This window comes from Patella vulgata, chromosome 6, assembly GCF_932274485.2.
Source record: "Patella vulgata chromosome 6, xgPatVulg1.2, whole genome shotgun sequence".
NCBI classification, from domain to species: Eukaryota; Metazoa; Mollusca; class Gastropoda; family Patellidae; genus Patella; species Patella vulgata.
The window spans coordinates 36507981-36534862 of record NC_065884.2 but is presented as its reverse complement, the minus strand read 5'-3'; the positions used below and the strand labels follow the sequence as shown (position 1 = coordinate 36534862).

The following is a 26882-nucleotide window of genomic DNA, read 5'->3' as shown; positions in this document are numbered from 1 at the left end:
TCCAAAGTTTTAGGGAAGACCCCAGATTACATGAAAGACTTTACTTAGGAGCGATTTGATTGAACAGGAAGAATAGACACACTCCCCCAAAAACGTAAGTATCAGAAGTCAATCCAGCAATGGCCAGAGCGGCATTTCTCTGGCTATTGCTTCAGGAATATGCTATTATAGTTTCTTTCGGATAACTGGCTACTAAACCGCATTTAATTTGTGCAAAAGACGGGAAAATGAACAGCTGATTTCATCCGCCATCTTGGATGCTGGAGTGCAAATCTAACTTCGGCCTGACGAATAATAATAATAATAATATTAATATGTACATTTATATAGCGCACCTACTCCATGTACAGAAGCATGTCCACTGCGCATGCAATTAAATTAATTTAATTAATCTTGATAAGTCTTGCTGTAAAACAAGAAAGGGTTTGAGATGATTTAATGATCTCTGGAAGATTGTTAAGCAGTTTAGGCGCTTTCACTGAGCACGATCCGTATCCAAATGATATTAATTTTCACCTTGAGCAACAAAACTGATGAATGTGTGTTCGGCCGGAGGTTACTCGAGGGAACATGTATGTGCATAAAGTTAGCTAAGTATATTTGAGCTAAGCCATTCACTGTGAATGATTCACAAACTGATACGTCAAAGACAGACTTTTGAAGATGATTGGCAGCCAATAGATTGAACTCAGAACAGGAGTAATATGAGAGTGTTTTGATGATCTGGTAAGAATTCGAGCTGCGGTATTTTCTACAAGTTGATTTTTTTTAATATTGGCACTAGATGTTTCTACTAACAAACGCTGTTACAGTGATCAATCCTTGGGAATACCAAAGAACATATAAGTGTAGCAGCTGCTTCTTGGCTAATAAAGTTCCTGGACCAAAGATAACAGTTTCGACAAATTTCACTAATGTGACTGTCCATGCTCAAATTGGACCCCAAGAGGACACCTAAACCTCTTCACAGTGTCTCATGGTAAAAATATTGCATCTCGTACAACCACATCATTTGAACTTGTATTTTTCAGATGTGTATTTGACCACATAAAATACATTCTGATTTACTTAATTCAATTAAATTTAATTTCAACATATTTCTTGTCATCCTATCTTTTATGTCATGTGTACACAATTTGATGTCAGAATAATTAGGGAATGAAACAGTTTTTGAAAGGGAATAACTTCCGATCAGGTGTATATCATCTGCATAAGAATGTCGTCCTAGAAACCATGATTATCGATTAGTTGTCCCAAATTCTTTGTATACATTACAGAAAGCACAGGTCCAAGGACTGATCCTTGTGGAACTCCCGAATCATCTGTACCGGCCCTACACAGAGTTGCTGGAAGGCGGTTGCATGGGGCATTATCAGGCCTAATAATCCAGGCAATGAATGATTTTATTGGAAAAATGATGTCAAAAATTAAGTCAATTTCTTCAAGTTCGACCATCAAATTTAATATGAAAGAAATCCGTGCCAGTCATTTTGTCAAAACCAAATATTAGTATTAGTATTCCTCAACTTCCATTATTAATAGAATTGTCCTCAGCCCCGCAGTGGGTGAGATATAGCATCATGAAATTTATATGTTTTAGCATATAGCAAAAACTACGTCTCAAAATAAATTCCTCATAGCCTCAAATGGTTTCGGAAAAATTTAATAGTCATATATATTGAAGTAGTACACATGATCATTCATAAAAAAAATAATTAAAAAAAAAAAAATCAATAGACAATGTATGGGAAATATTTGAATTTAGGGATTTTTTTTTCAAAAAAATGATGGGTTTTTAACTCTAAAATGGCCATAGCTGGTTCTCCGTAACTACAAGGTTGGTGACCCTTATATTTCATGTGGGGTATACGGGGTACCCAATGACCAAATCTGCAAAGTTTGGTCAAAATCGCCCGACACCGCTTGTGCCGTTTTTTTTAAATTTTGCATGATTCTCTCGCGAACTCACTCTTAAGTAAGCTTGACACCATCCAATACAAAGCTCTGTGTATTGCGACTGGCGTAGAGCTTGGGACTAGGAGAGAGGCATTACTACAGGAAGCCGGGGAGTTGCCCCTATCCCTAAGAAGAAAAGAACTAGCGACAAGGTATTGGGCCAAGATCTCGCAACTGGGCGAAAGATCCCTACTTTTGTCAGTCTACAAAAGACAAGATATGTGAGAGATCCTAGAAAGAAAAGCTTCGGCCAGGGTATCAGGGAAACAATCAAGGAACTGCGACTGGGGGAGCTCGTGATAAATGAACACGACCCTTAAGCAATCGCCCATGAGACGCTCCCTATACCGCCGGTCAATCTAGATCTACTACAGAAAACCGACAAGACAAACAACCCCACTGCTGCACGTGCTTTCTCTCTAGAACACCTGGAAGACAACTGGCCGTCTGATGACTGGGACCATGTGTACACGGATGGCTCACGCAACCCTTAAAGGGGCACAAGCTCGTTTTGAATATATCTGCCAAACGGGGAACAGGGAATAAGCAGGAAACTGCCCAATAACTGTTCGGTGTACACTGCAGAGCTTGTGGCCATTCGTGACGCTATATCATGGATCTCCCATCAAAAGACTAGTAAGTTCGTCAATCCAAGCAACACTCTGAGCAGTCTGATTTCAATCCAAAATGACAACTCGGACTCAAGACCAGAAGTCATTTTGGAAATCAAGCAGCTGTACCAGAGGGTCCTATAGAAGGGAAGCAAATTAGAGCTCATGTGGATTCCATCACATGTCAACATTAAAGGAAACGAGAAGGCCGATCGACTCGCCAACGAAGGTCTCAAGGACACAGCACCACTCCGCACCATAGACTACAGCACCACGGAAATCTACAGTATGGTTAAAAGACAGGTCAATTCATTCTGGGAATTAAAACTCGTTGAACTTGACACATACAGATTCCGACTGGATGACAAAATCTACATGTAGACAGCGATCAATCACCCTAGAAGAGATATATGCAGACTTATATCGAAACTAAGGGTGAAAGATCGGCTGCAAGACTACAAACACCAAGTCATCGTCTGTGAGTGCGGAGAAGAATGTACCACCAACCATGTCCTGGTAGACTGCGAGGTATACAAGGAGGAGAGAAGGGAACTAGTGAGAATGATGGAGACTAACAACATACCATCTAAACACTAAACTACATAGGGGATTTATACCAAACTGGCAGGATAGTGGAGTAAGGGAGACTCACGATCAGACGGACTCGGCATCTAAACACTATTCCGGCAAAAAATGGACATCAAACCTACAGGGGAGTAAGGGGAGGTCACGATAAGACGGGCCTGGCACCTAAACACAAATCCCACAAAGATGACATCTACCAAACTAGCAGGATAGTGGAGTAAGGGGAGTTACAGTCAGATGGACTCGGGACCTAAACACTATTCCGCAAATAAAACACGATAAGACAGGCCTGGCACCTAAACACTAATCCCACAACGAAGACATCTACCAATCCAGAAGCAGAAAAAAACATCTACCAAATGATATGTTTTTTACTAAATAAAGGGAAGAACTTCCCACAAAACCCAATCCATGGCCTAAGGCCGAAAATGGAAAGATTGCAAAATCATATTCTAAAAACAGGAAGCAGCTTTGGCTCTCCTATTTCTTGTCTGCGATATCACTTATGAGGAAGCAGACGTTAAACACCAGGATACTACTACTACTACTTATCATTCGTGGATGTGTTGTCAGTGTGGGAAATACTGTTTTAAATGGATATATAAATACACGTTTTATGATTGTGGACGAAACGGTATGTGCATCTCAAGAAAGCTTTGCTTCGGAACCGTCCCGTCGCCATTAAAAATCCAACATCTGTTTCACAGTAGTGATCTTGAAAAATAATCCCCGGATAATGACAGGCATTACAGATACCTGCCGTCGTATGAATCCTGAAAAATAATATTTCACCGTATCGCAACAGGTCAGTACTAAAACTAACACTTATTACAGTATTTCAACATTGTGCTGCAAAACTGAACGATGACCAACCACTAAACACATCGTAATATCTGAACATCGCACGTGAAATTAGATGTTTGACAACAAAATTTAACACCTTGCGTAATTGGACACCTTGACCGATTTTAATCACGGGTCGGGAAATTGAACGGTCCGACTAAGTACTGAACAGTCGTGCTAATTAGACGGGACGCTTATAATTCAACACGTGTCGAGAAACTAAACACTAGTTAATTAGACGCTTGGTAATCAAAATTAAACAGTGAGATTGAAATTGGATAGAAGTACAAATTGAGCACTATTCGCCGAAATTCAACAATATTTATGAGTAGAAATTAATGCTATTTACACTAGATGAAACGATACCAATGTTTACAGTGTATAGTCCCGGTACACTTTTCTTCGCCAGTTCATATAATTCCTATTTTATAAATATTTTATCATGAATAGTGTCCAACGTCTTCGTTTGCATACGCTTTAGCTTATTTTCTGAACACGCCAATTCTCGGCACCAATTTCACTAAAATTACATCGCCTACAATCAAGCGATCCTCAATGCAAAACTTTCAAACTTTCAACTTGTAATATAGTCCCGTTCCTGCAGGTTGGTTTCACTATAACAGAAATGCCCTGTGATATAACAGATCAAAGAATAAAACCACGTAGTCACTTTTTCGACATGTGTTATCTTCAGTTGTTCAGACTACCTGGCATCTCAAATAACCCAACGTTAAAAGAAAGCATGCAATAGGTTCCATTCATTTATGATTTATTTTATAATTTATTACACAGTTTTGACCACAATGTGTTTCGATTCGCATTTTGGTATTCTAAATTGATTCTTATACGGAATTCTTATATTTAGTTCCATTTCGTGTGCGGAAATTAAATCAATGATTACGTTTTAAAATTAATTATGGTGCCAAAATAATATCAATCCAATTGTATTTTGGCGAGTGATTAAGCTGTCAATATGTAATTGTAAAATACCTTTTATTTATCCATTTAATAATTTATATTCAGATTTCATATCAAGTCAACTAAATACGAGTATACTTTATTACAAAAACGTTGGTGAAGTATTCTAAAAATCTAAAATCATAACGGCAATTAAATAACAAGACGAATATATTTCACTACAAAACCATGTGTCTGGATTAGGGGATTAATTATACAATAGGTAGCGGCCATTCAAAGAATCTAACGACAGACATTTATGACTGTTGTATATTCCATGCGATGGTGGTGTAATTACACGTCTGTGAGCAATATGGTTTCAGACGGAACCACGACAGGTGGCTAGAATTTGTGATATAATCAGGCGGTCATTCAAAGAATATTTGATTAATCTGAATAGTAATGACGAGCATTTATGACTGTATATTCCAAGCGACGGCATAGGCGATGGTTTCGAATGGAACAGAGACAGCTAGGATGTGGATGGAATTTGTCATTTATAAAACAATAGCAGTAGGTCATTCAAAGAATATAATCTAATATCGCCGATTAAATTTTGAACTTTTGTGTAAATATGTTTTTATACGCCCACATTGAAATGTGGTCGTATATTGTCGTCGCCCCCGGCGGTCCGGCGTCCACAAGACGAAGAAGCCTATCGATTTTCAGCGATTTCCGATAATTACTGCCAGAGTTATGGCCCTTGATCACTTCAAAAAATCTTGTGGACGCTCTAGAGGCTAAAGTTAATATCCGATTGACTTTAAATTTATACACAGTGTTTAAGGTCATGAGACGAAGAAGCCTATTGATTTTCAGCAATTTCCGATAATTAATGCCAGAGTTAAGGCCCTTGATCACTTCAAAATATATTGTGGACGCTCTAGAGGCCAAAGTTAATAACCGATTGACTTTAAATTTATACACAGTGTTTAAGGTCATGAGACGAAGAAGTCTATTGATTTTCAGCGATTTCCGATAATTACTGCCAGAGTTATGGCCCTTGATCACTTCAAAAAATCTTGCGGACGCTCTAGACGCCAAATTTAATATCCGATTGACTTTAAATTTATACACTGTGTTTAAGGTCATGAGACGAAGAAGCCTATTGATTTTTATACGCCCACATTTTCATGTGGACGTATTATGCCGTCGCCCCTGTCCTACCGGACGTCTGGACATCCGTCCGTCCGTCTGTCCGTCCACAATTGTTTGTGGACTCTCTACAGGTCACAATTCTTATCCGATTTTGACGAAACTTGAAATACAGGTTTATCCCCAAAAGATCTTGGCTGCTTTCGATATTGGCATGTATCGGATCAAAACTTCATGGATTATGGCCCCTGATTGTTCAAAAAATAACGTTTTTAGCTTGTGGACCCTATAGAGGTCACAATTTTTATCCGATTTTTTTTAAACTTGAAATGTAAGTTTATAACCCAAAGATCTCGGTTCCTTTCGATATTCGCGCATATCGAATTGTAATTTCCTGAATTATGGCCCTTGATTGTAGGAAAAATCACTTTCTTCTTAGCTTGTTCTCTATCCATCTCTCGAAAATGTGGGCGTATTCTGCCTGGCAGCTGCTGGTCAGTGATTTCCGATAATTACTGCCAGAGTTATGGTACTTGATCACTTCAAAATATCTTGTGGATGCTTTAGAGGACAGTAACTTCCTGAATTATGGCCCCTGATTGTACGAAAAATCGCGATTTTAGCTTGTGAACCCTATAGAGGTCATAATTTTTATCCGATTTAAAAAAGCATATTATTATATTACTGTTATACCCTACGGACGGCTGAGTTCGAATTTCGTGAAAATCGGCCCAAAACTGACAGACAAAATGGCCACCCTTCATTCTCAAATAGCGTAAAAATATGGTATATCAAGGTTGTGGACCCTATGGAGATCACAATTTTAATCCGATTTTGTTGACACTTGAAATGTAAGTTTATAACCCAAAGATCTTGGTTCCTTTCGATATTCGCGCATATCGGACCGTAACTTCCTGAATTATGGCCCCTGATTGTATGAAAAATCGTGTTTTTAGCTTGTGGACCCTATAGAGGTCATAATTTTTATCCGATTTAAAAAAACGTATTATTATATCACCGTTACACCCTAAGGATGACTAAGTTCGAATTTCGTGAAAATCGGCCCAAAACTGACAGATAAAATGGCCGCCCTTCGTTCTCAAATAGCGTAAAAATAGGGTATATCAAAGTTGTGGCCTCTATAGAAGTCACAATTTTTATCAGATTTTGTTGAAACTTGAAATGTAAGTTTATAACACAAAGATCTCGGCTCCTTTCGATATTTGCGCATATCGAATTGTAATTTCCTGAATTATGGCCCTTGATTGTAGGAAAAATCACTTTCTTCTTAGCTTGTTCTCTATCCATCTCTCGAAAATGTGGGCGTATTCTGCCTGGCAGCTGCTGGTCAGTGATTTCCGATAATTACTGCCAGAGTTATGGTACTTGATCACTTCAAAATATCTTGTGGATGCTTTAGAGGACAAAGTTAATATACGATTGACTTTAAATTTATACAGTGTTTAAGGTCTTGAGACAAACAAGTATATTGATTTTCAATGAATTTTGATAACTTAAATAGCTAAATCCATGATATTAAATATTTCGTATACTAAACATTAGCTTGGGGCAGAACTTTATAAAAAAACAAACAAATTCTAATGATTTTCTGATAATTACTTCATGAGTTGTTACTCTTAATCAGATTTTAGTGTATCATAAATTTTTCATCACCGAAAGAAAGTAAAATTATGCGACAACTCTTATTGACTGCCCGGACGATTTAGCTGCTATGGGCGTATGTTTCGTTGCCTGGCAACCTATCTTTATATTTTGTGTTTGTAAATAATACGCAGATTAGGTTTTAGACTTGAATGTGAGGTATCCTGAATGTTAGTGTGTAAACTGACAAGTGTTTTGTGTGCAATATATGTGTATATAGTTTGTAGAAGAACTTTTCATGTATTTGGATATTAAATATTATAATGGCCCTGCTTGTTTTGCTTTTGTTTTTATACGCCCACATTTTCATGTGGACGTATTATGCCGTCGCCCCTGTTCGTCCGTCCGTCCATTTACAATTTGTTTGTGGACACTCTACAGGTCACAATTCTTATCCGATTTTAACGAAACTTGAAATATAGGTCTATCTCCAAGAGATCTCGGCTGCTTTCGATATTGGCATGTATAGAAGTCACAATTTTTATCCGATTTTGTTGAAACTTGAAATGTAAGTTTATAACCCAAAGATCTTGGTTCCTTTCCATATTCGCGCATATCGGACCGTAACTTCCTGAATTATAGCCCCTGATTGTACGAAAAATCGCTTTTTTAGCTTGTGGACCCTATAGAGGTCATAATTTTTATCCGATTTAAAAAAACATATTATTATATCACCGTTACACCATAAGAACGACTGAGTTCGAATTTCGTGAAAATTGGCCTAAAATTGACAGACAAAATGGCCGCCGTTCGTTCTCAAATAGCGTAAAAATATGGTATATCAAGGTTGTGGACCCTATAGAGGTCACACTTTTTATCCGATTTTGTTGAAACTTGAAATATAAGTTTATAACCCAAAGATCTCGGTTCCTTTCGATATTTGCTTATATCGGACAGTTACTTCCTGAATTATGGCCCCTGATTGTACGAAAATACGCGTTTTTAGCTTGTGGACCCTATAGAGGTCATAATTTTTATCCGATTTAAAAAAACGTATTACTATATCACCGTTACACCCTAAGGACGGCTGAGTTCGAATTTCGTGTAAATCGGCTCAAAACTGACAGACAAAATGGTCGCCCTTTGTTCTCAAATAGCGTAAAAATATGGTATATCAAGGTTGTGGACCCTATGGAGGTCACAATTTTAATCCAATTTTGTTGAAACTTGAAATGTAAGTTTATAACCCAAAGATCTTGGTTCCTGTCGATATTCGCACATATCGGACCGTAACTTCCTGAATTATGGCCCCTGATTGTATGAAAAATCGCGTTTTTAACTTTTGGACCATATAGAGGTCATAATTTTTATCCGATTTAAAAAACGTATTATTATATCACCGATACACCCTAAGGATGACTAAGTTCGAATTTCGTGAAAATCAGCCCAAAACTGACAGATAAAATGGCCCTTCGTTCTCAAATAGCGTAAAAATAGGGTATATCAAAGTTGTGGACCCTATAGAAGTCACAATTTTTATCCGATTTTGTTGAAACTTGAAATGTAAGTTTATAACACAAAGATCTGAGTTCCTTTCGATATTTGCGTATATCGAATTGTAATTGCCTGAATTATGGCCCTTGATTGTAGGAAAAATCACTTTCTTCTTAGCTTGTTCTCTATCCATCTCTCGAAAATGTGGGTGTATCCTGCCTGGCAGCCGCTGGTTATCCAATTTTGCTGAAACTTGAAATGTAAGTTTATAACCCAAAGATCTCGGTTCCTGTCGATATTCGCGCATATCGGACCGTAACTTCCTGAATTATGGCTCCTGATTGTACGGAAAATCGCATTTTTAGCTTGTGGACCCTATAAAGGTCATAATTTTTATCCGATTTAAAAAATCGTATTATTATATCACCGTTACACCCTAAGAACGGCTGAGTTCGAATTTCGTGAAATTCAGCCCAAAATTGACAGACAAAATGGCCGCCCTTCGTTCTCAAATAGCGTAAAAACATGGTATATCAAGGTTGTGGACCCTATAGAGGTCACAATTTTTATCCGATTTTGTTGAAACTTGAAATGTAAGTTTATAACCCAAAGATTTTGGTTCCTTTCGATATTTGCGCATATCGAATTGTAATTTCCTGAATTATGGCCCTTGATTGTAGGAAAAATCACTTTCTTTTTAGCTTGTTCTCTATCCATCTCTCAAAAATGTTGGCGTATTCTGCCTGGCAGCCGCTGGTTTGATTAGAAATACTCGATTTTATTGTGACAAGGCTAATTATAAACTTTGTGGTCCTTGCCCATTTCCAATAGTTAACAATATACCCACTCCCTGCTTCGGTATTTCTTCAACATTTCCAAGGGGTGGGGATACAAAAATAAATGTTGGTGAAAATAGTCCCCCAAAGACGCCTAGATACATGGCGAAAATGACGTTTCATTTGTGGCCGAAACGAGAACTGCACACATTAATTTGTAAATTCACAAATACATTTGTTATTAATTGCGGAAGCGGGTAAATAACCCAGAGAAGCAGGATTATAAGTAACAAGATATACGTCCATTGTTTTGTTAATTTCTAATAAATAAAATGTGGGTTTTATCTACGCCGGGAAAATTGTCAATTTATTGTAAATCGACAATACCGAAGAATGGACGATATTCAACAAATATGCAATTCATTCGAGAATTTTAGACACTATACTTAGATTATAAATCTGAACATAGTTTCTAAAATTGGGAGATAGAAATTAAATATTTCACACATAAACAAATGCCTTAAGTTTTCTAGATGACACTGGGCAAACTTATTACAAGACATGAAAAGTAAACGGCGTTGCATTACTACTCACCCGTAAGTTACTAGACGGCTCTCGGTAAAGTTGTAATTTGGCGTAAAATCTAAACGCCTTAAGTAATTAAACACTCTGTTCATTTCTTGACAACATCCGGGAAAATAAAGGCCTTGTCTAAAAACTAATACATTTTTGACGCCAATCTATTAGCTGGATACGTGTATTAAATTCTAGATGACCTGGCGGCTGGTACGTTCGGGCATTTTTATGCGCGAACTCTTAGGTTTTTTTTTACTGGCATGCGCACAGGTACTATTTCTTTTTCTTTTAACAAGTACCCAAATCGGGGATTTCGTGCGGAGGTAGTTCGGAGGTAAACAGTCTGTGAAGTACAACACTTGCCACTGTACCTGTGTATCGCTAATTATAAACCGAATGTGTGAAGACAGTTCATACAAATCACTAAACAAACCCATCGGTTTATTTTCTCAACAGTGTGACCCGAAGTGACCGCGGATTTATTGACCTTGTATGAACTTATCCATAGCTATATCCTTACACCGAGAGAAATTATCTAGTCTCGGTGAAAAGAACCATGGTCATCTGGTAGAAAATTACTTTTGTATTTTTTGGAACGGAAAACAGTGTTTTTAGAAGCAAACTAACCTGCCGCACATGAGGAAGTCATTATACTAATAATAAAAGGCGAGACCTCTTTTTGCGGCGCAGGCTTATCACTGAGTAGTAAACCGTCCACAAACAATAATATAGGAAGCCTAGTGACGAGTGTAGGCTATAGACTATAGGTTTGAGTCGAGATTACTCGCTTTCAGTTTACTCTGTTTTTGCGATAACCAATTATGTGAGAAATACCATACTGACATTCGGTTTTTAAAAGTTGTACGCGAACTAAATGCGTTTGTTAGATACTGACAGAGCAGCCCCGAGTCGAACAATCGCCGCCCGAGCTGTCTTCGTCAGCTAGTTTCACAATATCGTGCAATAGGTGTATTAATGTGATTTTTAGGTTTAACCCCGCAAACAATGCCAAAATAGTGTTTTCACTGCTTACAGAAAACTGAAATTTAAAATAAAATTTTTTTATGAGGGTGACCCTCCCACACACTCCCTATCGAGCTGCCGCTCGGTCTGCGCAGCCTCATGCCTGGCACATACTGTCAACATTGAATATTTTTCCGTTTCCGCGGCTACGTTGCAACGGTACCGGCATACCCAGTTGTTGACACCCATTACATCACTCCTGTCTAACAAGTCATAAAGCTGTGGTGTTGGGTGGCGGCATAGTATTTCACCGTAACACCACAGCCACTCTAACCATTCATAATACATCTAACTATCCCTTTACAGCACTTCACTCCCTACACATTTCCCCTCGTCCTACTTTCCCAAACGTCAACAACACATCTCATACATCCAGTTCGCTGATTAACCCTTGTACCACGTCTACTGGATGATAAGCGTAGTTTCTTTCCTTTTTTCGGTCCCTAGTGTATACTGTCCATGATATACACTGCAGTATTATCTTCAGAATTTTTTGTATCTCATACATGTATTACACTCAGAGCAGTAATGCCATCTACCATTGGTCGTTAGCTTAAGAAACCATTGTATTGGCAGGAATTGATACTTCTGTATATAAGCCTCATTTAATTCGTTCAACTTCCTGATCTGCATAGTTTAATTCTGGATGCTCTATTTCAGACAGTATCATGGAACAATGATAACTTTTTTTTTACAAGTTCTACTATAGATCTACAGAAAATAATAATTTTTGTTAATTATATGGATAAATTTTAACAGCCTACTATTTGTTTTCTCTTTTGTTGACAACCCTTTCAATGATGCAATATAAATCAGAGATGCCTGAAGGGCATATAATGGAATATAATCACCTCTCATCCGAGATGGATGAAAAGGATTATATGAATATATATAGCCCGAGGACTCGAGGATTTATATACCAGGCGTATGTTGACACAGTGCTGCACGTGCAATTGTGCTATTTTTAGACTTTGAATGTTGAGTTAGTATACATATTTATTTAGATCAATGAGAAATATGCAATATAAATCCTCAAGCCCCCTGGCTATATATTCATATAAACCTTCTCATCCATCGCGCGCTTCGGGCGCTCGGATGAGAGGAGATTTTCAATGAATTTTGATAACTGGAACAGCTAAATCCATGATATTAAATATTTCGTATACTAAACATTAGCATGGGGTGGAGATAATTAAAGCCAAACAAATTCTAATGATTTTCCGATAATGAGTTGTTGCTCTTAATCAGATTTTAGTGTATTATAAATGTTTCATTACTGACAATAGAAAAAATATGTGACAACTTAGCTGCTTTGGGCGTATGTTTTGTTGCCTGGCAACCTATCTTTTAATGTAGTAAAATGAATAAGGCAGTCGAATTTCAATAATTTCTGTAAATTACTTCCAAAATTAAGGCCCTTGTTTCAGTTTGTAGAATCTTGTGAACCCTCAAACAACGAAAATTATAATTTGATCTGTATGAAATTGTCTTGTAAATGCTGCCCATTATCTACAAAAGAATAAATATGCGACAACCCTTGTTGACCGCTCAGACTATTTAGCTTTATGTACTACATCTTATGCCTGAAATATTGTATTTATGGCTACGCTGAAGACTTCAAATACAACACTGGATAACAAGTACTATGGTTTTTTACATTTCAACAAATTTCTCAAGTCGCTATGAAATGAGCTTTTACATCCTACTGTTCTGCACCGAAAAGATTAATGAAGACAGGCATACCAGGGCTTCCACTTTAAAATTTTTACTTTCGGTTATTTTTATACGCCCACATTTTCATACGGACAAATATTGTCGTTTCCCTTGTCCGTCCATTCACATTTTGTTATCCAAACTTCAAATGTATGATTATAATCCAAAGATCTCGGTGCCTTTCAATATTCTTGCATATCGGACAGTAATACCAAGGTTGTGGACCCTGTACAGGTCACAATTTTTATCCGATTTTGATGAAACTTGTAATATATGTTTATATCCCAAAAATCTCAAGGTCTTTTTTTTGATGTTAGCGCATATTGAAACGTAACTTCCTGGATTATGGCCTCTGATTGTATGAAATATCACATTTTCAGTTTGTGGACCCTTTAGAAGTCACAAATCTTATCCAATTTAAAAAGCTGTTTGAATATATCACGGTTGAGTTCAAATTTCAAAAATCAAAGATGCACTTCAATCAAATCATTCTAGAAAACGACTTAATAAATGGATCAAAGCTATTTTTTGTGAAAAGTATGTTGACACATTAGTGATTAATTCATCACAATTCCAAGACATTACGAGAAGGTTTAAAATCTGTATACAGTCTGTACATCAGTATCTGGTGTGTCCACTGCAAGTGTCAATAACAGCAGCGCCGCGTCTGTACATGGAGTGGACCAGACAATTGATGAACACCATTGGCACTTGGCGCAATCCATTGGCTGTGTTTGGTCTCGGTACGACATGATTAAATGTCCTCTGAATTTCATCTCAAAAACGTTCAATGAGGTTTAAGTCTGGAATAAGGGATGGCCAGTGCATAACGTTGACACCATTCTGCTGTAGAAAGACCCGAGTAACTCACGTTGTCATGCTGAAAAATATTGTTTCGATCACGTACGAAATGTGGTATGACGTGGGGTCTGAGAGCTTGATCGATGTAATGCACTGCTGTGATGCCACCTCCTCTCCCTGGACCAAGATTTTGGAACACAAAGGGACCCACTCTCAGGTTCAGGCCGATTCCACCCCAAACCATTATGCTTGGACCTCCCCATGTGTCTCGTTCTATGACACATTGGTCAGAATAACGCTGGCCACGTCGACGCATATTCTGGTCCTGTCATCTGCAGTTGATACGCAATACCGACTCTCATCTGTGAACAGAACAGTTCTCCATTGCCTGTGTAGCCAGTTCTGGTGTTGTTGGGCAAACTGTAGATGTTCACGTCGATGGCGAGGGGTGATGACCGGTCCACAGTAAGGTCTAGGCAATGGATGTTCTCTCTGATGAGACGTCGGTGCACTGTATCGGTACTGATGGTTCTTCCTATTGTTCCCACTGTCCGACGCACTGTCTCAGATGCCTGTGTGAAGGGATTCTGCACATGCTATCGCACAAAATGGCAGTCTTGTCACTCTGTGGTAACCCTTGGTCTACCAGTTCGGGGGTGATCATCCGTGGTGTCGGTGGCCCGAAAGCATTGCTGAAGCCTGTAGATGGTCCAAAAATTGACCTGGAAGTGATTGGCAACGGCTTGGGCAGGGTGGCCAGCATCGAGTCTTCAAAGCACCTGATTCCTCTTGAGCTGTCGTGAGTCGTGGCATGTTGCTGACGTTGTAGTGTGAATCATTTAACCAGGTATGGGGGTGCATTTTATAGGGCTGATCCCGCTAAACAGCACATGCAGTATGAGTTACATGAAAATCCTGGAGAACACGTTACCATCTCAGAAGTCAGGTTGCAATTTTATATCCGCCCACATTGGAAATGTGGTCGTATATTGCCGTTGCCCTCGTCCAGACGTCGTCTGGAGTTATGGCCCTTGTTTCACTTTGTTGCACATTGTAAATGCTCTAAATAAATAGTTATAATCCGATCTGTATGAAATTTACACAGATCATTTAAATAACTCCTCACCAATTTCCAATAATCACGACTAGAGTTAACTTTGCTGAACCTTGGTAACAATCGGAGGACGAAAGTTATCATCTGATCTGTACGAAATTTATATGCATCATTTGAATTAGTGAAATGAAGAATCCTATTGAATTTCAGTATTTTCAATTAATTACTTGTAAAGTTATGCCCCTTGTTGAACCTTGTGAATGCTTAAATGATGAAAGTTATCATCCGATCTGTATGTAATTTATATGCATTATTTAAATTAGTGAAATCAAGTATCCTATTGAATGTCAGCAATTTCTGTTGATTACTTCAAAATTTATGGCCCTTGTTTTACTTTTTTGAACTTGTAAACATTCAAATGGCAAAGTTATAATCCAATCTGTATGAAATTTATATTTTGATCCGATTTTGATGAAACTTAAAATATATGTTTATATTCCAAAGATCTTAGTGCCTTTCGATATTCGTGCATATCGGAACGTAACTTCTTGGATTATGGCTCTTGATTGTTCAAAAAATCATGTTTTTAGCTTGTCACAATTTTTATCCGATTTTGAAATACATTCAAATATATCACTGTTACACCTAGCTACGAGATGGTAACTAAAAACGCTGAGATATGTGATGTGCTTGTTTTTAGCTACGATTGGGTGCCTTTAGTTCCAAGTGGCAAACTCAATTTCTTTATTAATGCATGTACCATCTTAAAAATAAGTTAATTTTATACTATTAGTACTTATTACACATACGCAGCCCAATCTACTGAAACAACATTCATTTATCAGCAAATATTGACAATATCAAAATTGATACGGACATTCATAATTACAGTGTATTACTACTGCGCAACTCTGATCAGATTAGTACTTTGATTGGCTATTGCACACGAGGCCCCGCCTTTATGTGTTACAGACGTAAATTTAAAATGTCGGAAAAAGCAATCTACTGTCGCTTTGATTTTAAAAAGAGGGAATTTATAACCGTTTCAGGTAGGATTATATGCTTAATTGTAGTTGGGTGTGGCAGAAATATTATAAATAACAATAATCAATCGTTGTTTTGATTAAAAATATTGTCAATTTTGTTTAATCGGAAAAATTCGTGAAAAATCGGACTGAAACAAATGCAATACCATGGTTGGGGTCCCCTGTAGAGGACCTACATTTACATGTGGACGCATATTGTTGCGTCCGTCCATCCGTCTGTCTATCCACAATTTGTTTGTGGACAGGTCACAATTCTTATCCGATTCGGTCCGTCTACAATTTGTTTGTGGACACTCAGCAGGTCACAATATTCTTATCCGATTTTGACGAAACTTGAAATATAGGTTTATCTTCAAAAGATCTTGGTTCTTTTCAATATTGGCAATGTATAGGATCATAACTTCCTGAATTATGGCCTTTGATTGTACGAAAAATCACATTTTTAGCTTGTTGAGTTTGAATTTCGTGAAAATCGGACTGAAACAAATGTAATACCACGGTTGGGGTCCCCTGTAGAGGGCCTACATTTTCATGTGGACGCATATTGTTGCGTCCGTCTGTCTGTTCACAATTTCTTTGGGGACACTCTACAGGTCACAATTCTTATCCTTTCTTGGTTCCTTTCGATATTGGCAATGTATCGGATCATAACTTCCTGAATTATGGCCCTTGATTGTACGAAAAATCACATTTTTAACTTGTGGTCTCTCTAGAGGTCATAATTGTTATCCGATTTAAAAAATGTTCAAATATATCACCATTACACTGTAGTGTTGGATGAGTTCAACCAAACAAAATGGCCACCCCTTGTACGCAAATAGTGTAAAAATATGGTATATCAAGGTTGTGGACACTCTAGATATTTGTGCATATCAGATCATAACTTCCTTGATTGTATGAAAGAATCGCATTTTTAGCATGTAGTTCCTCTAGAGGTCACAATTATTATCCGATTTAAAACAAACGTTTGAATATATCACCATTACACCATAGTGTAGGTTGAGTTCAAATTTCGTGAAAATCAGACCAAAACTGCCTGACAAAATGGCCGTCCGACCCTCGTACACAAACAGTGTAAATATATGGTATGAAAAATCACGCTTTTAGCTTGCGGTCCCTCTAGAGGTTACAATTATTATCCGATTTAAAAAAAGTTCGAATATATCACTGTTACACTTTAGTGTTGGTTGAGTTCAGCCAGACAAAATGGCTTCCCCTTGTATGCAAAATGTGTAAAAATATGGTATATCAAGGTTGTGAGCACTCTAGAGGTCACAATTTTTATCCAATTGTGATGAAACTTGAAATGCGGGTGGGACAATTTACCCAATACTACCTAATACCATTTCAATATCACCATAATATCACCACATGCTACCCAATACTACAACATAATGATGCAAAATAGATATGTACTTCAAATGCGATACCGATGTCTGGCTGTTCCATTTGCCTCCCTATACCACCCCAAACAAGCCTATAATAACCCAATACTACCAAATACTCATCAAATACTACCCAATATGATCAAATAACAACCTAATATTGTCAAATAACAGCACATTATTATAATTACTGCAACGAATATTCAATATTTTGCAGAAAATTGAAATGTTTACCCACTTATCTCCCTTTACAACCGGTAAATTGATTTTAGATTGCTACAGGCTTTGCAGTTGGTTTCCAAGACGACAAACTTAAAATAAGAAAAACAATTATGACGATATACCATATTTTATTCCCAAAATGACCCATCTGTCTCTTACCACTTGATAAGGTTGTCTGTCAAACAAGGTGGGTTTTCTCAGGTTTTCCGGTTTCATCTCACTGTTAAACACTCCTTCGCACAAGCGAGGTAATGAAATAATATTGAACTATATGTAAGTCCCGAAATTACTTAGTTAGTGTTGATTGTTTTTATTTATTTTAAAATTAATGCTTTTCCATGTCAACTATTAAGTTATTGCGTATTTACTTACTGTACAATGTTTTATTTTAAAATTAACGAAATTGCACATGTTTCTTTCCAGTGTGTAATTCTCGAAGCGACACTTCTCAGTTTATCAAAACTATCATTTGTGGCCTGTTACAGCTCTGTCGGTTTCTTTGATAATATAAATAAACAAAAACTTGATTACCCAATCAACAATCTTAACCCCATTGATTACTTGTTAAGTCAGGTGGAATGTTTATACGAGTAGAGCATTACACATTTGTAATAAACATGTGCATTGTAATAAACATGTACAATTTCGTTAATTTTAAAAAAAACATCGTCCATTAAGTATATATGCAATAACTTAATAGTAGACATGAAAAAATAAATATAAACATATGCATATGTGGGAGGAAACTGGTGACCGTGTCTATTCATTTAGGTGGTAATGACATCGCCGCGACATCGTCACCTGTGGGTATATACCATAGAATACTTAGAATTTGTTCAATAGTGATGATATTCGAAGAATCGGTGAAATATTGAAAAGAGGGTTTTTGATACGCCCACATGGAAATGTGGTCGTATATTGCCGTCGCCCCCCTCCGTCCGTCCGTCCATCGTCCACAATTTCTTGTGAACACTCTACAAACTACATTTATCAACCGATTGTTTTGAAAATGAAATATGTTGTTTGCATTAGTGAGATGAATAAGCCTATTTAATTTCAATAACTTCCGTTAATTTCTTCTGGAGTTATGGCCCTTGTATGAAATTTATATGCATCATTTAAATTAGTAAAACAGCAATTTCCGTTAATAACATCTAGAGTTATGGCCCTTGTTTCACTTTGTTGAATCTTGTGAACGCTCTAATGACAAAAGTTATCAACCGACCTGTATGAAATTGATATGCATCATTTAAATTAGTGAAATGAAGAAGCCTATTGAATTTCAGCAATTTCCGTTAATTTCTTCTTGAGTTATGGCCCTTGTTTCACTTTTTTGCACCTTGTGAACGCTCTAATGACAAAAGTTATCAATCGATCTGTATGAAATTTATATGCTTCATTTAAATTAGTAAAACTAAGAATCCTATTGAATTTCAGCAATTTCCGTTAATTACATCTAGAGTTATGGCACTTGTTTCACTTTGTTGAATGTTGTGAACGCTCTAATGACAACTGTTATCATCCGATCTGTTTGAAATTGATATGCCTCATTTAAATTAGTGAAATGAAGAAGCCTATTGAATTTCAGCAATTTCCATTAATTACGCCGTGAGTTATGGCCCTTGTTTCACTTTGTTGTACCTTGTAAGTGCTCTAACTACAAAAGTTATTATACTATTCAAAAAAAGTAGGGGATATTTGATTTTTAAGTGTTATTAAAGTCACCTAATGAAACTGACGAAGAAACAAATGACAAAATGAAATGAAGTTCACATTCATCGATTTATTCCAAATGATCGTTAGACTAAGTAAGGCACAGACTGACCATTATAAGGGTAAAATGATACCCGGGGTCAAACAGCAAAGTTACAACAGCATCACAACCAAGTCAGTTACGGGTAAATCCTCCTCTGTTTGCCAAACAAGCATTGATCCGACGTGGCATACTCCTAATGAGACATCTAAGGTCATTTTGGTCCAGATTGTCCCATTCCTGTTGCAACGCAGCAGCAAGTTCTTGGACATTGGCAGGACGTTGTTGACGTTGACGTAACCTCTGTCCAAGCATGTCCCAGACATGCTCGATGGGGGAGAGGTCGGGACTCAGTGCTGGCCAAGGTAATGTGGTGATGTTCTGTTGTTGGAGGTAACCTGTAACGATCCTGGCCCTGTGACATCTTGCGTTGTCATCCTGGAAGATGAAACGGCGGCCATGACGTCGTGCGAACGGCACAACATGGACTGCCAAGATGTTGTCCCGGTAGTACTGGCCTGTAACACGCCCTGCAACAACATGTAAAGCCATTCTTCCGGCAACAGTGATGCCTCCCCACACCATAACAGAACCACCCCCAAATCGATCATGTCTGATGACGTTAACGTCTTGGAAGCGCTCGTTTCGACGACGCCACACCCTCCTACGTCTGTCCAAAAAATCAACAGTGAACCTTGACTCATCTGAAAACATCACATTGCTCCAGCGTCGATTATCCCAGTGTTGACGATCCCTACACCAACGACGTCTTGCCTGAATGTGATGATCTCTCAAACAAGGGATCACGCGAGGACGTCGGGCGCGAAGGTGACCCCTATGCAGTCGATTCCGAATCGTCTGGCCACTCACTCTCACACCAGTGTCTGTTTGAAGACGAGCGCTGATCTGATTTGCTGTGATGACACAATTTCTCAAGGCCAAGGTACGGATAAATCGATCCTGGGCTTGAGTTGTCGCCCTTGGTCGACCTGAGCGTGGTCTGTCCTGTACAGATTGTGTATCACGGTATCTGGACCATAGCCTGCTTATGACAGACTGAGAAACATTCATCGTCCGCGCCACAACCGCCTGTGTTGTGCCGATCTGTAGCATGCCAAGGGCACGTAACCTTTCATTTTGGGTAAGCCGACGCATATCAAAATTTGTTTTCTGGTCACTAAAACAATTAAACTGATGTTTCCACCCTGGAATTCAATGCCACAATGACTGTAACATTCAAAGTCAGAGTCGTGCAAATCTTGGGTTGGACCCCCATGATGATCCCAAGCATCACCTGCATTCCATGCGGTAGCTATTGGTGCGTTTGGGTGTCACATGTAACTGGAAATGTTTCTTCTCTTAGGTTCTATAGTGACTTTTTTCGTAGTCATTTGCATATTTTAGTATTATGCCCCCAAAATCAAATATCCCCTACTTTTTTTGAATAGTATATCTGATCTGTATGAAATTTATATGTTTCATTTAAATTAGTAAAACGAACAAGCCCATTGAGTTTCAGTTATCACCTAAATTAGTGAAATGAAGACGAACAAGCCTATTGAATGTCAGCAATTTCCGTCAATTTCGTCTAGAGTTATGGCCCTTGATTTACTTGGTTGAACTTTGTGAACTTTCGAACAATAAAAGTTATCATCCGATCTGTATGCAATTTATATGCATTATTTGAATTAGTAAAACGAAAAAAGCCTGTCGAATTTGAACAGTTTCTGTAGATTGCTTCCAGAGTTACGGCCCATGTTTTAGTTTTTAGAACCTTGTGAACCTTCAAACAACGAAAATTATAATGTCATCTGTATGAAATTGTCTGTTAAATTCCCCTAATTACCTACAAAAGAATAAATATGTGGCAACCCTTGTCGACTTATCGGACGATTTAGCTGCTGTGGGCGTATGTTTTGTTGCCTGGCAACCTATCTTTTCAAAGGCGACTGGTTTGGAACCGGAATCATTTAAAAGACAAAGAAGAAGCGTTCATAAGTTATTAAAAGACATATATAAAGATTTGTGTGCTTTCCTGACATATTATACCCAAATGATTTATACAGGACCGTGTGCACTTGTCGACAGCGTGTTATCATACTAAAATCACCAGGATGAAGAAATAATTATAGTATAATAGTAGGGGAGCTAGCTGACCGTTATTCCTAAACTCGCAGACAAAATTGGCACTATGCCTAACGGAGGCACCATCATGGCCGATGATCAAAATGGGAATTGTTAAGTTGCACATCCCCTGGGTTTAGGGGCCGTACGCCCCCGAAATCATGGAAAAAGTTGATTTAATTCAAATTTTTGTGGACAAAGTTAATCTTTGCTACATTTGTTCACGTTGCTAAGGCAAACTTGAAAAGTGCCCTTCAGAACAAAAAATCCCCTGGTTTCTGGCTTCAGAACGCCCCCTAGTGACCCGAGTGTGTAGGTTTATTTCAAAATATGACGGACAACTTTGATTCCTTTTTCAGCTAATAGGGTATGGTCCCAAAGTAAAAAAAACACAACTTCAGAACAAATTATACCCTGGGTTCCTACTCCAGAACAGGTTCCAAGCTGAACACATCACAAAATTTGTGTTTCAAGTATGGCGGACAAAATTCTTCTTTCATGAGAATGGTGCCACCATTGACCTATGAAGTGCCCTCCAGAAGAGAATATCATCTGGTTTCTGTATTTCAGAACGCCCCCTAGTGACCCCAAATAGACATGTTTATTTCAAATGTTACAGACAACTTTGATTTCTGTTTCAGCTGATCGGGTATGGCCCCAAAGTAAATCAAACACCACATCAGAACAAAAAATCAGCTAGCTCCCCTACTATAAGAAGACTTTTAAGTAGGCCATGAGACCGTTAAATGAACATTTTTAAATTAACCTCTAAAATACTCTTTTATTTTGATGCATTTTTTAATCTTTGTTAACTTCTTTTAAAACTCTTTTTTGTCTTGGAAACAAACTGCAATGCCCAACAAGATGATTAATCTGAGTAGCAATCTAAAATCTGTCTGTAGTAAAGGGAGATAACTGCATAAATATTTTAATTTTCTGTAAATTATTGAATATTTGTTGCAATTATTATACTGATGTGCTGCAAATGTGACGTCACTTGTAATCACATAATTACTTCGAATTTATTTTTATATCATATTAGAATGAAAACTCATTTGTTAACTAAATTTCTCAGCATCACTTGATGATGAAAGTTATACAAATTTTCAATCCTAATTAGCTGATTTCATAATGCAGTGTGATTGAAAATGCCAAGAGGGTTAATATAAATAACTGACTATATTTGTTAAATTCTTTCATCTAGGTCTCCTCATTATGCTTGTCCAGAAGTAATACGGGTAAGCCAATCAGAATGTTTATTTTAAGGCTCCTGTTTTGATGTTTTTGTAACTTTGTTTTTATTTTTATTTTCTAAGTGTTTGACTGGGTTTATTTTGTAGTTTTACTTGTTTGTTTTTTTGTTCTGTTATAATTTTTAATTGACTAAAAATGCTTGGGGGTTTTATTTAAGAATGTTATTTTTGACGCTATTTCAGTTTTGATATTGCATCCTCTTTAGATGCCCACCTTGAAATGTGGTCGTATATTGTTGTCAGATGGACTTTAGATTAAAAACTCTTGTGGACACTGTAGAGGCTCTGGTTAATATCCAATTGATACACAGTGTTTAGGGTCATGAGATGAAAACCCCTATTGATTTTCAACGATTTACAATATTTACTGTCAGAGCTATGGCCCTTGATCACTGTGAACAATCTTGTGGATGCTCTAGAAGCTAAAGTTAATATCTGAGTGACTTAAGATTTGTACACAGTGTTTTAGAATCCTATTGATTTTCAATGATTTCTGATAATCACTTCCAGAGGTATGGCCCTTGATTACTTTGTAAAATCTTGTGGATGCTCTAGAGATCAAGGTTATCATCTGCTTGATTTTATATTTCTACAACCTGTTTCAGGACAGTAAGATGACAAATCCTATTTTTTTTCCAAGAAATATTGCTGAGTTATGTGCCTTGATTGCTTCGAAAAATCTTGTGGACACTCTACATGTACAGGCCAAAGTGATCATTCGATTGACTTTGTATTTATACATAGAGTCGGAGGTCTTGATACATAGAATTTGATTGATTTTCAATGATTTCCGATAAGTTGAGCAGCTAAATATATGATATTCAATGTTTTGTGTACTTAATGTTAACAATTGGCATGGGGCAGAACTACGACGGGTGATTAATACAGTAGAATCTGCATTAAGCAGCCACCCAAGGGAATTTTCACAACTGACCACTTAACGGGAGTGGCCTTTTAATAAAATCTCGGTGCTTTTTGTGTTGACATAAATTAAATATTACGCTTGGATGCATTGGAAGCGGTAAATTTGATCGTCGCTGAATCTTGCGCCGAACGAAAATTCTTTACTCAAATCTCGGACATAACTTAACGGGAGTGGCCTCTTAATAAAATCTCGGTGCTTTTTGTGCTGTCATAAATTAAATATTACGCTTGGATGCATTGGAAGCGGTAAATTTGACCATCGCTGAATCTTGCGCCAGACGAAAATTCTTTACTCAAATCTCGGACATAACTCCTGTAAACTTGTCATTTTGTACCAACCTTCGATACTACTGTCTACTATTGTGATGCATTCGATAATATTTATCCATTTTTGTGAAGAAAATCGATGAATTAATTTAATTTTATCTAAAAAGCACATGAACAAAAAAACCATCGCTGATTTTATCACCTATTTACAGGGGGTGTAACTCTGTATGTAATATTATAGGCGGCGCTAAAACGTCTGTTTAACAACAAAGTGGCAATGGAAAAGAGGTACTAAATGATCGTGACAAAACTCGGTACTTTTATTTTATTTAATCAGTATCAAACGATGTGTCGTTACGCGTGAAAACAATGATCAGGTTAGTCGTTTAATAAACAAAAGATTAATTAACAGATAATCCCGGGTTGATTGTTATTTTTACATTTCTTTTTTACCTAATCAGTGGGGGTCCAGTTAATTAACTACTACTCATGGGATTAGTGCGGGTGTTACAAAGAACGACAAGATGGTATCATCCAACAATGGCCGTGGAATGGGCGATGTTTTGTTGAATTTATTAGTAAAATAGTGACCGCTGGCCGCGTTAGAGGAGTGACCGTTGAATAAAGAGATGAAACAACAGAATTTTTACGGGGGGAATTTATCGTGACCGCTTACAAGGAGATGTCGCTGAATAGGAGTGGCTGCTCATACAGATTCCACTGTAAGTAGGAGCCTCAATTGGAAAACCGTGCAACACAATGATACTACGTTTTGCACGTGCACTATTATGTTCCTCAGGCTCTGTCACAAACTTTCATCACATTCGGTTAAACTGTTTGGTTGTGACAGGTCATAACAATCAAGTAGGGTCTGTTGTTATCAGAAAATGGACCATATCGAGGCAAGAGCTGTAATTAAGTATCTGGATAAAAAAGGTCTAACACCGAAAGCCATACATGATAATATGGTTGAGACATTAGGAGATGATGCTCCTTCATATGCCACAATTAAAAGGTGGACAGCTGAATTCAAGCGTGGCCGAGACAGCATTGAAGACGAACCACGCCCTGATCGACCAAAAACTGTGTAAACACCTGAAATGGTACAAAAAATCCATGATCTGATACTGAATAACGGCGAGTTACTGAACGATTCATAGCTGGGGTGGTTGGTATTACCCAGGAGAGAGTTAATTCTATTATCACTGAAACTTTGGAAATGACAAAGGTTTCAGCACGATGGGTGCCAAAGCTTTTGACGCCTGATCAAAAGCGTTCAACTATGGAAGCCTATTGCGGCCATTTCAGAATCTCGTCTTCTCGCCGCGAGAAGTCGAGGGCGAGAACACGAGGAAATAAGGCGAGAATACGAGGATCTCGCACCGAAACACGAGATTACTTTCACCTCGACTTCTCGCTCCCTCGTGTTCTCGCCTTTGAAAAACCTCATGTTCTCGCACTCTCGCCCTCGACTTCTCGTCTTCTCGCCTTTGAAAAACCTCGTGTTCTCGTCTTTTTGTGTTCTCGCCTTTGGGTTAATCTCGTCCTCTCGTGTTCTCGCTCCCTCGCTTCGTCACAATCTCGACTTCTCGTCTTCTTGTGTTCTCGCCTCAGAAGTGCAGTTTATACGCATGTCCACTGACTACCGTATCGGCATTTATTTTTGGACATGGATTATAATAAACGGAAATGATTGAAGTTATAGAAATAGTCCTAAACAATTTTAATCTCTTCTTGCACAGATAGTATTGTATTCCGTAATCGATTTTAAGTCTTCAGTCGAATCTATCTTTGCTCTCTATCTTCAATTACCTTCATCGGGTTTTTTCATGCGTGGACTTGTCAGTGCTGTAGGATGTAGAGCCTGACAAGGGACAACGTATAGTCGTTCGAATGGAATTAAAAGAACGAGGTCCCGTGCCCGGAATCGAAATGAAGTTGGCTCTACGGTGGCCCAGTGAGTAGGACGTTTGCTTTCTAACTTCATCTAAGTTCATCGTGATTTTTCTGGCGATGGAATACAAATAACCGAGATCCCGTGTCCGGAATCTAAATGAAGTGTGAGCTACGATGGCTCAGTGAGTAGGACGTTTACTCTCTTACTTCATCAAAGTTCTCCTGGATTTTTCGGTCGGGGTTCCTACTTGTCAGTGGTAGAGTCGTTTGAATGGTATAAATTTAAAAAACGAGGTTCCTTGTCCGAAATCGAAATGTGAAGTGGGGGCTACGGTGGCTCAGTGAGTAGGACGTTTGCTCTCTAACTTCATCAAAGTTCATCGTGATTTTCCTGGTGATGTCCACCCTTGTCAGTGGTGTAGGACGGAGAGACTGGCAAGAGACAACATATAATCGTTTGGATGGTATAAAAATAACCGAGGTCCCATGTCCGGAAACTAAATGAAGTAGGAGCTAGGGTGGGTCAATGAGTGGGACGTTTGCTCTCTTACTTCAGTGGTTCGGATGGTATAAAAAAAATGAAGTGGGAGTTAGGGTGGCTCAGTGAGTAGGACGTTTGCTCTCTAACACCATTAAAGTTCAGAGCCACGGTGGTTAAGTGGGTAAGACGCTGGCTTACTAAACTGGAGATCACGTGTTCGATCCCTGCATTGGCCGAGAAAGTTCATCGGGGTTTTCCGACGTGGTTTCCCCTTGTCAGTGGTACAGGGCGGAGGGCTTAGCAAGGACAGCTGTCTAGTTGTTAGGAAGGGACGAAAAACCGAGGCTATCAATTGGCGTGCACGTAATTGGCAGTTTGAATTCGATATAAGCAGAGGCCTTGGTGCCGCTGCCCGGGCACAATTTTCCGGAATCTAAATGAAGTG

At 38.2% G+C, this 26882-nt stretch overlaps 1 protein-coding gene across 6 annotated transcripts in view; it reads left to right on the top strand.

The window, feature by feature from the left end:
- The window catches only part of LOC126825386 (serine/threonine-protein kinase BRSK2), a 695489-nt gene that overhangs the window by 140512 nt on the left and 528095 nt on the right, over positions 1-26882 (top strand). For all 6 annotated transcript variants that reach the window (XM_056101811.1, XM_050555009.2, XM_050555005.2 and 3 more), the window contains exon 6: positions 22821-22854. In XM_056101811.1, the coding sequence (XP_055957786.1) occupies positions 22821-22854 (34 nt within the window). The remainder of the gene's footprint in view (positions 1-22820; positions 22855-26882) is intronic.